Source organism: Podarcis liolepis, assembly GCF_965112155.1.
Source record: "Podarcis liolepis genome assembly, chromosome: 6".
Taxonomy (NCBI): domain Eukaryota; kingdom Metazoa; phylum Chordata; class Lepidosauria; order Squamata; family Lacertidae; genus Podarcis; species Podarcis liolepis.
In genome coordinates, this window is record NC_139559.1 from 56,054,810 (window position 1) to 56,069,228 (window position 14,419).

Here is a 14,419-nt window from a genome sequence, read left to right on the forward strand (position 1 = left end):
CTGATTTTAGGTTACATCAGTGGTTGCTGGGAAAGAAAATGTAAATGTCCATGACTGTTATTTTCAAAAAATGGCACTAAAAGGTCTTGAATCTGTCTCCAACATTAGGCATAACACATGCATGTTCCCTGTGAGATAAAATGTAGAAGTAATAAATAAAAACAAAGTAGTTTTATATTAAAACTATAGATTAATTTTAGGTGCTGCATCAGATATAAGCAAGTGCACTTATTCTATTATTTAGCAGCTTGTGGATATGAAACCCCTGCAAAAGGTATGGTTCTACAGTCGTACCTCAGGTTACATACGCTTCAGGTTACATACGCTTCAGGTTACATACGCTTCAGGTTACAGACTCCACTAACCCAGAAATAGTACCTCGGGTTAAGAACTTTGCTTCAGGATGAGAACAGAAATTGTGCGGCGGCAGCAGGAGGCCCCATTAGCTAAAGTGGTGCTTCAGGTTAAGAACAGTTTCAGGTTAAGAACGGACCTCCGTAATGAATTAAGTACTTAACCCAAGGTACCACTGTATAAGCAAACATAGGAATCAATAATAGGAAAACTAAAGAATATTCAAAATTATTTAGGAAAGTTCTACATCTCTAAATTTTAAAAGTTAATAAGTTTAGGCTAATCTATTTGTTTTAGCAGATGGGTGCTTCAGCAACAAGCATTTCCCCTTATGTTTTGGTGAGAGGTGGGCAGGCTAATATTTCAGCTGAGTTCAGATTCTCTCCATCTTGTTTCCTTTTTTCCTTTCTAGATGTGTGATCTGTATGATGGACTTTGTTTACGGGGACCCTATCAGATTCCTGCCATGCATGCATATTTACCACCTGGACTGTATAGATGACTGGTTGATGAGATCTTTCACGTGTCCTTCCTGCATGGAGCCAGTTGATGCAGCACTGTTGTCCTCCTACGAGACTAACTGAGCCAGAGCTTCTCTTCTGACCTGTCAAGGAAACCATCCACTTTAAAGGGGTTTGATCCTTTGCCATCTGCCCAAAGAACCAGGGATTAGGAAACAAAATCATGCACAATAAAATCTCCTTTCTTAAGAATAAATATCCTGAATAGCAGACAGAGGGAGGAGGGAGGGAGGGAAGGAAGGAAGAAGAAACACATTTATAGACTATAGAAAAAGTAGGAAGTTATTTTTATGTAAAGCCTTGATCCAGTGCTTACAAATAGTTGCTCCTTAAGAAAGCCTGTTAGCACACCCATACAGAAGAACTGTGTGAATAATAAAATATGTTAAAAATTAAATTGTGTGGATGCAGCCCACCAGGAAGTTTCCTGTTCAAGCTTCTTTGAGATGAATGACAAGAATACTAGGGGGGGGGGTGAGTGTGTGTGTGTGTGTGAGAGAGAGAGAGAGAGAGAGCACTAAAAAGGAGAAAGGGATGCTGGAGTATCCTTTGTCCTAAAGAAAATTTTTTGTTCAGATTGCTTCACAAGTTCCTGGTATTTGGGTCAATGCTCTATTTACAAAAAAAAAAAGCTACATTTTATAACACTGGCACAAAAATAGTTTCAAGCTTGTTTGCACAGTTTTTTTATTCATTGGAAATGGAATCCATTTTGCCTTAGGTCTTCTAAAATAGTGTATTCTTATTTTGGGGCTGGCTCTATGCTTGAAAACCAGTTTATTTATAACGTGTTATAAAAGTGCTATATTTTGTTTGCAGTTAGGATTATGTGGACTTTGAGAAGATCTCCTAGCTTGTAAGCAAACTTGAGATGCACTTTTTTCTATATGAGACATTTTGATGTGACAATATTAAAAGAAAACCAACACAAACCAGTATTTGCCTTTCTAGTGTTTCCTTTCATCATTTTCTTTCTAAACAGAGTGCAGAATTTAAATACTAAAATTGATCTTACATTTATTAAGTTAAAATGGAGCATGATGAAGACAAGATAAAGATCACCCTGCATCTCAAAAACACAATTTGTTGGGGATGCATTCTTTTTAAAAAGTTTCATCTTGGATCATATAAAAAAAATACTGCATCTCTTGTTTTTGTACTTCTTAGATTCTCAAGACCATACTGTGTCTCGGTTTCTGTGTATTAAGTGTACCTTTGGTATTCTTTTGGTTGGCATAGCAGTCTGTCGGCAGATATTAAAATATTCTATATTTTATGTTTTATATGCAAAATTCATATTTGGCAAATAATTACATAAAACTGATCAAGTTAGTGATCCTACAGCTGGTAAGGGCTGTTCCAAGTATTTACATTTATGAAACTAAAAAGAAAAGTGATGTGCTTGATAGATGCAGTCTTGCAGAGAGGGTAGTTGTAAAAAAAAAAAATCCACTTAGGATGTGGAGTTTTGTTCTCTTAAAACATTCTTTAATGTGACCTTTATACTTTTGACTTAAAGCCAATATGTTGAAACGTCTTAGTTTAGCATGAGATGCAGGCAACGTATCAAGGACTGTTCTGATTGATTCGAAGAAACTGTATGTAAACAACTACTGCACTGAAGACTATGTCTACAGTATAAGCACTGCAGACTGTAAGCATTCACCTAACAAATTCCATCAGCTGAAGCTGTACACAAGGACTTATGCAACAGGGCTTTCACCCCTCTCCTCACCCCATGCTTCCTGAAATTGGCTCTGGATGTGTGTCAGGAGACCCCCCAGAACAGCATGCAAGGGGAGGAGAGGGAGGCTTCTTCCATCTGGCAAGCTGAAATGCTTGGGCTGATGGTAAGATCAGAAGAGCACAATGTGGAATTCCTCCCTCAATGCTATAGAATAGAGCATTTACATGTAAAATAATTTCTACAGGATTAGTTGGCAGATTGCAAAAGTATCCACTAACCTGTGGAAGATGCTGTATAAGACACTGTAGACTATTTCCATTCAAATGCCTTCCATATCCCATGGTGTGTAGTGGTGTATACACAGCACCTATGCAAGCAGCCTTTCCCTATTTGTTTTGTTGGTCAAGGCAAACTCGGGCATACTCCAAATTGCCCTTGTAAGTGAACTTCAGTGTTTGCATCAGAATCGACATACCTGCAAAAGACTGCTGGATTGGGATAGTTGTTAAAGTATAAATGGTGCACTGTTGGAAGAAAGTAACTAGCAGTATACAGTCTTGGGTTGATTTGCATTTGTATTGCAAACCTTTTCCAGTTCCCCTCCTTTAATTCAGCTATTCTTAATTACAGAAAGTAAATCTGAGAAAGAAAAATATGAAGTTGTGCAATATTTTCAGTAGTAAATCATACTACCTTTCTTATCATTCCACCTGTTGTTTTCCATATATGTTGATGTCTATCTTGTCAAGTATTATAGCCAGACTTTTCTTCTTTTACCTTGGATTGTTAAATCGACAAATGAACACTTTTTAAACACCTTTTTCTTGTTCATTGTTGTTTGTTCCCAAGATTTTTTTTCAAAAGACAGAGGCAGTGAGTTGTAACTGGTTTTCCCAACTTAATTTCACAAACCTTCTACTTTTTATTAAGCTATTTATTAAAATATTAAAGGGTTAAAATTGTAAGAGACTTTCAAAAGAAGATGCTAAATACAGAATTAAGTGCCCTTAAGAGTAAAGAGTTGTGCTTATATTTGTGTTGCCTTGTGGCCTTTTACTCAAATACCAAACCAATTTTATATAAATTGATTTTAAACCCTCATAGTTTCATAACATATTCAGTGCTTTTTTTCTGGGGGAGACGAGAGGTATGCATACTTCTAAGTTTGGCCTCACTGAGGGGCAGTATTTCAATATGAATAGGAAAATAAGTACCCCCTAAACATTTTTTTTTATATATAGAAAAGCAGCACTGGATAGATTTAAGTTTAACTTTTGTTCTAAAACTCTATCGTATGATCCTCTGGCTAAAACAAACTCTATTGTAAATATGAGTTGTACATTACATGGAAAGTAAATTATTTCTTTATACAGTGGTGCCTCGCAAGACGAAAATAATTCGTTCCGCGAGTCTTTTCGTCTTGCGATGTTTTTCGTCTTGCGAAGCACGGTCCGTCGCAACTGCGCCTCTTCAAGCGGCTTTAAAAAAAAAGTGCAAGACGTTTTCATCTTGCGAAGCAAGCCCATAGGGAAATTCGTCTAGCGAAGCAACGCAAAACCGAAAAACCCTTTTGTCTAGCGAGTTTTTCGTCTTGCGAGGCATTCGTCTTGCGGGGCACCACTGAATGTCATGTTTCATGGCAAAATATCATTAAAACAACACTGCAAAATAAAGGCATTATAACATTATTTTTTTCATTTTTTTCCATTTGGAAAACATTATGACATTAAAACACCAACAGTTAATGCAAAACAGAGCACCATATATTTCAAAGAACTTGCCTGTTCCTCCATGAGAACCGCCAAATTGTGAATTGGATCTTTCAGGGGGAACGCAACAAGTTTAAATAGGTAGAAGTAAATATCAACCATATTGCAAAGGGGAATTTGAGGTTGTTTGAATGCTCTTGGTAACAAAGGAAGACCACTGAAATTTGACAAAAATATTGCATAAAGACCTGTAATAGGACATTGGGTGCGCTATTTAATATGTCGTACCTACTGTAAAATAAAAAAAATATCTAATGGGACATTAGCAATTCAACAGACCATTAAGCTTTCTTTATTGCTGGGTGTTAAGAGGATATGAACAAGGGATGACATTCACAAAAATCTATGACAATTAGGTGAATCTACAAAACTTCCCAAATTATTCTACAAAAGCTTGCTGTTTTTCAGATTGTAGCTTAAACAACATCGCCTCTAACCTTACGCTTAAGTATGTATTAAATATGTGTTTAATACTATTAGAAGTTATAAAGCAATACTCCTGCACAACCTTCATCAATTTCAACAGTTTAGTTTAGTTTCCTGAATAGGCATAACTTTCAAAAGTTACTTGCCTATAAGTTCTATTAAAAACAATGGAATTATGGAACTATACTGTTACCATCTTAAACATCCAAAATTAATGGTAAATTCCACTGAACTCATTAGGATTTACTTATAAATCTGTAGATGTCCAAGCTGTCATTTCCATTGATTTCAAACACTCTTCAATGCAACAATTAGGTTTTCCTGAATGCTGCTGGAAGTCTATTCAGCAAGAAGGGTATTTTGAAAAGAAGGGGAGGGAGGGTATAAGGGAAGACATGATACATACAACAAAAATACAAGAACAGCTAGCTCGATTTTGTGCTTTTTATAGTTGCACTGTACACATATTCTGCATCCAATATAAAGAGTCTTTAGTATACTGTATTGAGAAAAGATTAATAATGCCTACTCAGCGAAAAGGTTCTCTGGTATATATTAGTTTTGCATTGAGAGAAATCAGCCACATGTGAAATCTATGTTTTCAGTTCTCTACTGAAACTAAAGAAAGGTGAAATTTGAAATGACACAAATCTATTTGACACACTCCATAAGAAAGTCCTGCAAGTAACAGAAATGCAGTAACAAATCATCCCCCTACTGTACAACAGAATGTGTCAAACTTCCTGCCACCTTAAATCTATAGTGGGTACATTGTTTCTGCAATGTAGCTTCTAACCCTGCTTCAAGAAATTGGTGACTTCCAGAACCTATGGGCATTCTGTAATACCACTGAGGGGCTGATCAATATGTGCAGTCCTATTTAAATAGTAGCCAATCAATTGTTTGGTAAGAAGGAGAGAGTGAATCCAGCCATCTGCCAAAGAGGTCATTGGTGCTCTCTAAATTTCTAGCAGACCTCCCCCCCTCGCAAAAAAAAAGTTCCAGCAGCTAGTTAAAGAGGAAGGACTGCATGATTAACACTCTCCCAAATGATATTGCTAATCCAAACTGGACATGCTCCAGTTCAAAAAAAATCTGTACAGTGCTGCCTTGCAAGACGAAATTAATCCGTTCCGCGAGTCTCTTCGTCTAGCGGTTTTTTCGTCTTGCGAAGCAACCCTATTAGCGGCTCAGCGCTATTAGCGGTTTAACGGCTATTAAAGGCTTAGCGGCTATTAGCGGATTAGCGGCTAAAAGGCTATTAGCAGCTTAGCGGCTTAGAAAAAGGGGGGGAGCGGAAAAAAATCGGAACACTTGCAAGACGTTTTTGTCTTGCAAAGCAAGCCCATAGGGAAAATCGTCTTGCGAAGCAGCTCAAAAACGGAAAACCCTTTCGTCTAGCGGGTTTTCCGTCTTGCGAGGCATTCGTCTTGCGGAGCACCACTGTACTCTAAAATGGCTTATGAATGTTCACAATGCCTCCAGTAGAATATTAAAACAGGAGTAGCCAACTTGGCACCTTGATGTTGCATCATCATCCCTGGCCATTGGCTATGTGGCTAAGACTGATGGGAGCTGGAGTCCCAAGAGCTGGAGGGCACCATGCTGACAATCCCTGTTCCAAATCATATGCCAATTTAGGGGGGAAATAAAATAACCGTGTGCTGCTTAACAAAAAGAGTAAACCAACACTAAACTTCTTGAAAAACTCCAGTTTTCTTAATGCAGTCTAAATGTGACTTTTGCATCAGAAAGAGAGAGATTCCGGTTTATTTACTTTGGTTCTTTGGCTATTTCAACATTGATAACTCTTTCAAACTGGTAAGCAACAGCACGTTGCAATTGGATTTTGGCTGCATTGGTAATTTGTTGGCATCTTGAGGGTTATCAAAATAGAATACATTAGAAGAGAGAAAAATGAAAGCGAGATTAAAGAACAGTACATTATAATATTAAACCTGAATCAAAGGTTATTAATTGGTTGTTCCTTCTATCAGGAAAATTATTACCTCATTTAAAAAGTAGTTTTAAAAATTCAGTCTATGTAGAAAATAAACGTTATATTCATAACCAAGTGTGATCTAGGTATTTGTCAGCAACTCTATAGAATTCATGATTTCATCCATTTAAATATTCATTGCCAAATTAACAAACATGAATATCTTATTTAAAAAACTTATAAAGAAAGTAAGTCACATTTGTATATATTATAAACAGTTGTGGAATGAAATACTGGTTTGTTAACCCCTCAGCATTTTTAAATACGTTTTGTGCTAAACTTGACAAAGACCACCTTAAAACTATTGCCTGTAATGTCCTCTTGTGGCAGTTTGCATACCAAACAAGATTTCTTTTTTAAAAGTTAACATGAAACCTCCGCTTCCAAAACACCATTTTCTGGAGACAATTTGGCTTGGTGCAAAGCAGCTTGAATTCTGAAGTGTGTTCTTGTTTCCATGGAATAATTCTTATAATTTTGCCTAAAACAAAACAGAGATATATTGTGATAGGCACTTAAATATTGCACCTCCCCATCATCATTGTATTGCAATATTTAAAAGAACAATTTTTACAAAGTGAAGGTAGAAAAACCAAACTTAATTCACAAATGTCTTCATTGCTTCCTCTGAAATAGAGACACAGAGAACAGGACGATGCATCTCTTTGTAGTTCCAAGTCTTAACATTTCCCTGGAAAATGTATGCTTACTCATGCTTACTCATACATGCTTATCCTGCCCCCCAGCCCAGAAAACAAAACAGCAAGTCTCTATTACCGGTAAGTGTCCATTATGCAAAAAATGAATAAATCTAAAGTTCAGAATCCACAAACACACACGAAGGCAACTCTATGTTGCTCTTTTATGGTGAGTATAAAGTGAGAAAAGAAATCTAAACTATCTTCCCCCTCAATACAAAATAAACCCAGAGAGTACATAAATACAAAAATAAGATATTTAAGCAATACTGTAAAGTATTATCAAAAAACATAAACCCAATCAATGTATGAAGCACCTTATACAAAATGCAAGCTATTGGTCTAGTGCAATATTATCTGTCTTGATTGACTGAGGCTCACCAGGCTCCCAGGCAGAGATCTTTCAAAGCCTTGCAATCCAAGTTCCCCTTTAAACTGGGGATGCTTTGGACTGAATCCTCATGCAAAGCGTACGCTCTGTCACAGAGACAGCTTCAAAGCACTCAGTGGATACACAGGGATTATCCACTTCATCCTTGCAACAGTCTAATTGGTGAGGTCAGGGATCCCAAACTTTTTTTGGGCCCAGGAGAACATTTGGAAAACAGATGTCATGGGCATCCCAAAATGTCCATTTCACAAGAACAAACTGATGATGCTCAGAGAGAGCACCCCAACGAACATGCAAAACACTTCCACCCTCAAAGCTGACTGGCCACTAGCTGTGCCCACCCCCGCTACTCTTCCTTTCCTATTAAAATGCTTTTGCACTATGGACCCAGAGACATTAGAGGAAGACAGGACAGTTTGTCTTTTCAGCCAGCCCAGTTGCTGCTCAAGGTAAAAATAAACAAACTTAAATCTTAAACAAACTTAAAACTTGGAATGGCAAGGGGCCTCGACAGGGACCCAAGAGTTAACCTGAGAGTTTTATCTGAATGCTGCAGTTAGACTATAGAACCTTGTAACCCAAGTTCAGCACACTAGCCAATACCTCATTTTGGCTCTGTCAGGATTCATATTGTGTAGGCCACAGCATCACTGCTGAAAGTAGCATCCCCATAGGAAGTGCACACCTTACAATCTCATTTAGGAGTAATTATAATGGGATGCAGTGTCATCACATTACAAGTTTCCCAGCTTACAGCAGCCAAGAAATGGAGAAATGGGCAGGGATCTCACACAACAAAAGCATCTCATACGTCTTCCTAGATATCACTGCAAGGAGCTAAGAAGGTAGCTTCAGTGGGGAATGCAGCAAGACACAAAATATTTAACATATTGGGCCCTAGAATTTTATTTTCAACTCTACATTAAGTTCATTCAATTAATTAATTAATAATCTGATAAAGCTTGGTGTTTATTTTTCTAGACAGGTTGGCCTTGATATGATCAAGTCCTATAGATATGGCAGTTTTTAAAGTGAGAAAGTGAACATATTTAGAAACTTAACATAAAAACTTGGTATACTACACATACAATGTGAGGTGTTTAAAGAAGGGTATCCAATTCTGACTTTTTACTAGTAGAGAGCACTTTTGTTTGTGCAATATGAAATAACTAGTTTTCACCGGTAGCTCCTGCCCTCCCTTCAAAGATGCTTTAGAGGGTTGAAGTGGATCCTCCAGAACACTATGGGGTATGGTGGGAAGCAGAGAAAAATCAGGTACTTCCTGCTAACTCTTAAGGCACCATTGGGTACAACTAGAAAAGAATCCAGGTTTTCAGTTTTACATTATTTATCTTATAATCCATTTTGTGATAGCAAAATCAGTAGTCTCCAAAATGCAGCCTGTATTTTTTTAACTCACAATCAGTGTTGAAAAAAGTACCTGAATTGCACCTGTTATTTTTAACCTATGAAGACAGAATTAGGGTGTGTGTTTGTTTACAGCTGCTTTTATTGGCTTCTCTTCTGTCTCAGAACCTGGGTTGTGCTAGTATGTAGATTTAGGTCAGCTAAAGCAAGTCTTGGTTCCCCCACCCCCACATTTTTTAGCAAGCCTTGTTAAAAAGAGTCAGCATGATCCCATTCTCTTCCCCAAGCCCATAGGCTCTCCCCTGCTCCATGTTAGTCACTTATTCTCCCCCTACTGGCTAAAGAGGGAAGGAAATAGATTCTTAAGTAATTTAGAAAACAAGCTCAGGATAAATGACAACATTAATATTTCTCTTTTTCCACAGAGAAAACGTTTGGAAGAAAGGAATATTCAAGAAAAGTATTACACAAGCATACAAAACTCATGCCATATTCCTATCTAAGTGTAGAACCTTAAATTTGTCCCTATTGAAATTCAGTGTGTTAAGTTTTGGCCCAGTTCTCCAATCTGTTAAGGCAACATTGGCCAATCTGTTAAGGCATTGGCTACCACACCCAGCTTGATGCCATCTACAAATTTGATGAGTATCCCCTCAATTCCTTTGTCCAAGTTGTTTAGACAGATGTTGAATAACAAGGGGCCCAGGACGGAACTCTGCAACACTCCACTTAAATAACCACCACTGTTTCAGCCCCCTGCTCTATCTAGTTCTAATAATCAAGTGCTTATTATAGGCTTACTTTGCTCGCTCCAGGATCTTCACAGCATCTTCTCTTCTGTCTTGGTCCAGGTATAATAAAGCAAGTTCAAGCAGTGCATTTGGAATTAAATAATGATCATACTTTATCTTCTTTTCACTTTAAAGAAGAAATAGCAATTAATGAACAACAGCAGCTTTATCTACAATCAAATAATAAAGTCACTTGGTGCTGACACGAATGATTCACATTGTTTGAATGTATCCTAGGTTGTTAAATAATCTACATTTTTGGCACCAAAGAACATCCCATGGCCATTCTTGTATGGCATCACTCAGGCTCCTCAAGATCCTTACTTGAACATAATACCTACAAGCACCTGCACATGGGGCTTTCAGAGTTACACCACAGGTTTGGCCAGAGACTTAATTTTCAGGAAACAAGTCAATGCAGTTATAGCTTCCTTACAATATAATAACAGAACATGGAGTGTCCCATGTTCATCTGTAATTGGGATTGATATTATATTGCAGTCTTGGGACAGAGTAAGGGCGATTCTGTGTACAGATACATGTACTGTACCCTTGTTTCAATGTAAAGTTTTATGACAGTAAAGGAGTGGTTGAAGCACAGGAAATGCAACTGTTCCCACATTCGTTTTCTATTTTGAAGAGTAGAGCATCAGGTCATACAACTGGGGCTCCAGAAGTGCAGATGGATTTCTACATTTTCAGCCTCAGCTTGTAATCAATATCTAAATCAGCCACAGATTCCGAGTCTCCTGGGTGCTGACCTCATCACTTCTCAGCATAGTTAATACATTACTGGCATGAAACGACATCATGATGTCAGGGCAGATATGCTGATTAAGGAAGCCAATTAAACAAGTGACCCCCACTGTAGTCATATATGTGTGATATAACTATGGATTCGCACCTGCATATTTGTACAAATATACATTACATTGCAGGGGTTGGTTATATAGTTTTTGTGCTCCAGGACACAGCTAAATTGTGTTTCTGGCAAAATTTGTGGTATGATGGTTATGTCTCTATTCAACTTGGGCAGGGGATGACTAACCTTTTTTGACCTGAGGCTGCACTGAGGCCTCTGAGGCCTGGCCAACTTTCTGGGGCCTGCATGGCAGTGGTAGGCAGGGCCAAAGTGGCCAATACACATTTACCCACTCATGTGGCAGATGCAGGCAGCCTCTCTCCTATACTCTTCTGTCAATCAGCAGAGGAACAGGAGGAGGGTCTCCTCAATGTTTGAGGATTTTTGTAGAATACTGGAACCTGCTTTGTGGGTTGGATGTGCCTGTGTCATGGACTGGCTGCATGCAAAGAAATTGTGGGGAACCCCCCGTTTTAATGGGACGAGTTGCTGTGCTCACTAGGCCTCACCTCCTGAGATGACCTTTTCTTGAATAAAGAGTTAACTTTACTGATGTCATGTGATTTACTGCTGTCCCACTCCTGACAGACTGCCTCTGTAAAGAGCACTATCAGTGCTGAGTTCCACTGTGACACATAGGCATAATCCTGACCTCTGTTATATCCTGAACATTCAGAGGTGCAAGTTCAACACCTAGGCACATAGTGAGATACAGAAATGTACAACAATTTATATAACTGCATGGTTGTCCATTAACTACGCCAAACTTTGAAACATCTCTATAGAATCACTTTCCAATGAGAAATGCTCACAGGTTTTGATAAGCTGATGTGGCTCAGTATTTCTTATTGCGCTGTCATCTTCTCTAGTTAGGACACTTACTTTAAGTGAATGTAAGTGAAGTGTTCTTCTGCTTCTGAAATCTTGCCAAGGTATTTCAAGCACAACCCTTTCAGTAACTTGATTACACACTGATCATCAACAAACAAATCTGTAGCTGAAAAATAAAGCAACAGGGAGCTGAACTGAGACAATTTTGTAAACTTTGAAAAGGGGGAGAAAGAAACTATTCCATCACAATACACACACACACACAAACACACACACACACACACACACACACACACACAGAGAGAGAGAGAGAGAGAGCGAGAGAGAGAGAGAGAGAGAGAGAGAGAGAGAGAGAGAGAGAGAAGCAGCAGCAGCAGCTATCACCAACTTGGTGCCCTCTAAACATTTTGAACTGCAACAGCTTTGCTGGCTGGTGCTAATAGGAGTTGTAGTCCTAAACATCTGGAGGGCACTAGATTGGGGAAAGCTGCCCTATGCCATACATCAAGTGTGACCATAATTAAAGTAGTAACCATCCCACTGCATGTTATCTAAGTATCAGCCTGTTGAGATTTCTCCACAATGATCCTTAAGGAAAGCTTAATGGATTGAATAGTACAACTGAGGTTTAGCACAGTTTAAGCTGAAAAGAAATACAGAACAGATGTGTGATGAGAATATGCAGTTACATCAGTGACACACATACACCATAAATCACCACGTTTTTTGTTTGTTTGTTTTCTACTGCCTCTTTTCAATAATTATGGGGGAAATGGCAATGGTTGCTGGGATCCAAAGTAACATAGGCTTTAAACTTGAGAGAGGGATTTTTTTACTGAACTGAAGTGACTGCGGGTTAGCAAGAGATTAAAGGAGGTTGCTTCTGGCTAACCCATGCTGTCTGTAGATAAAAGGCAGTGACACACAAATGCCTACAAGAGGACCTAAAGTTGTTGGGTGAAGGAGAAAATGAAGTGTGCTTGACCCAAATCACTCCACATAAAAGCTAAATGATGTAAGAGAGGAGAGGCAAAAAATGTCTAGTCATGCAAGCAAAAAAGGGGGGTGTTGCTGACAGGTGTCTCCAAAAATAGTCTGGGAAGATAGTGACCTTTCCTGTCTGGTTTCAGTATCCAGTTGGGCATTAGTTTGTCATGTCTGACCGATAATTGGCTATATACAGTTCTTTGCGCCTTGCTTGTTTGCAGCCTTACAGGATACCCTGCTGTGGCCCTTTTACTGCAATTGCCATTGAGAGCAATTGCTACTTATAGAATCATAGAATCGTAGCTGGAAGTGACCCAATGGTCATCTAGTCCTACTTCACAAGGTACAAAACTTCCTACAGAGAGAGCACTTCCTTGTAAGGTACTGTACTGCAGAAAGGCCCAGGCGACAATGCACTTTTTTTCTTTCCTTTCCTTTTCGCTAAATGTAGTTTGATGCACTGGGAAGAAACTTTTGCGTTGCACCTGCCTATGCTATACTCAGAGTAGACCCATGGAAATCAATGGATATGAGTAAGTTATCCATTGACTTTGATGGATCTATTCTGAGTACAACTTTGCTTCATCCAACCTTTGATATCGTGTGAAGACAAAAAGATAATGGCAGGGGAAACCAATAGCTGTAAAGAGGCATTCCTTATTGCTAGGTTTCATTAACTGGTGTATCTGAAATAAATATCTGAGCTTTAAAAAAATCCCAGACTGGTCAAATTAAAATGTCATCAACCAATGGTCAATTAAAAATAAAACCAAGTGTTATTTAGAACTAGCATGTAGCAGCTAAGAACATGCTACTGATCAGAAGCCTTCTAAGATAAAACAAAGGGTGGAAGGATTACTGCAAGTGCAGTGGGATTTCCCACCCTCTCCACCTCCATCATGTAACCTGTACACTCCCAAAATCTGCTATGCAGATTAAAACAGATTGGGGTGGGAAGACGTTCAAGACCTTTGGCTTATTGGCATCCAATGCCCTTTTAAATGTGTTGTGGGAGGGGGGGTTATTGGCTTGTTTTTGTTCTTATTTTTATTATGTATTTTGTGTCTTTTATATTGCAGTTTTATCTTGTGAACTGCCCTGAGACTTATGGATGAAGGGTGGTATACAAATTTAATAAACATCAACAAACAACAACAACATTGTGCAAATAGAAATTTTTGTGCTGATGGAACTATTTACTTAGTTTTATGTTGAATACAACCAAACATAATTAGGCAAAAAAGAGCTTTGCTTGAGACATACATACATATTTCCCCTTGCATCTTGTTCAAAAGTCCTGTGTCCCTGTACTGCCAAAGTCATTTATTTCTTGTATCTCGCCCCCTACCACACCGACTAACATACATGCAGTTATACCACTGCATCCTTAAAGGTTAGTCAACTTCTCCCAACACAGAGACTGACTGAAGGCAGTCAATTTATTGTCAGGAAAAGTCAACTTCCCAAACTTACATCCAAATATAAAAATAGTTGTAAATACAGTGGTGCCTCGCAAGACGAAATTAATCCATTCCGCGAGTCTCTTCGTCTAGCGGTTTTTTCGTCTTGCGAAGCAACCCTATTAGCGGCTTAGCGGATTAGCGCTATTAGCGGTTTAGCGGCTATGAAAGGCTTAGCGGCTATTAAAGGCTTAGCGGCTAAAAGGCTATTAGCGGCTTAGCGGCTTAGAAAAAGGGGGGGGAATGGGGAAAAATCGCAAGACTCGCAAGACTTT

The 14,419-nt window shown here is 38.6% G+C and overlaps 2 protein-coding genes and 1 long non-coding RNA gene across 6 annotated transcripts in view; 2 read left to right on the plus strand and 1 right to left on the minus strand.

Annotated features, from left to right (window-relative positions):
* Positions 1–3,380, plus strand: part of RNF11 (ring finger protein 11) — a 29,730-nt gene extending 26,350 nt beyond the window's left edge. For both annotated transcript variants that reach the window (XM_083509766.1, XM_083509765.1), the window contains exon 3: positions 767–3,380. In XM_083509766.1, coding sequence (XP_083365892.1) covers positions 767–938 — 172 coding nt within the window. In that variant the 3' untranslated portion in view covers positions 939–3,380. The remainder of the gene's footprint in view (positions 1–766) is intronic.
* Positions 3,381–4,600: 1,220 nt separating this feature from the next.
* The window catches only part of TTC39A (tetratricopeptide repeat domain 39A), a 51,552-nt gene continuing 41,733 nt past the window's right edge, over positions 4,601–14,419 (minus strand). For all 3 annotated transcript variants that reach the window (XM_083509625.1, XM_083509624.1, XM_083509626.1), the window contains 4 exons: positions 11,749–11,863; positions 10,015–10,131; positions 6,202–7,237; positions 4,601–5,852 (listed from right to left, as the gene is read on the minus strand). In XM_083509625.1, the coding sequence (XP_083365751.1) occupies positions 7,120–7,237; positions 10,015–10,131; positions 11,749–11,863 (350 nt within the window). In that variant the 3' untranslated portion in view covers positions 4,601–5,852; positions 6,202–7,119. The remainder of the gene's footprint in view (positions 5,853–6,201; positions 7,238–10,014; positions 10,132–11,748; positions 11,864–14,419) is intronic.
* Positions 7,491–10,207, plus strand: LOC310709750. Its single transcript, XR_014527673.1, has 2 exons — positions 7,491–7,535; positions 9,639–10,207. It is a non-coding gene; the product is annotated as an uncharacterized lncRNA (long non-coding RNA).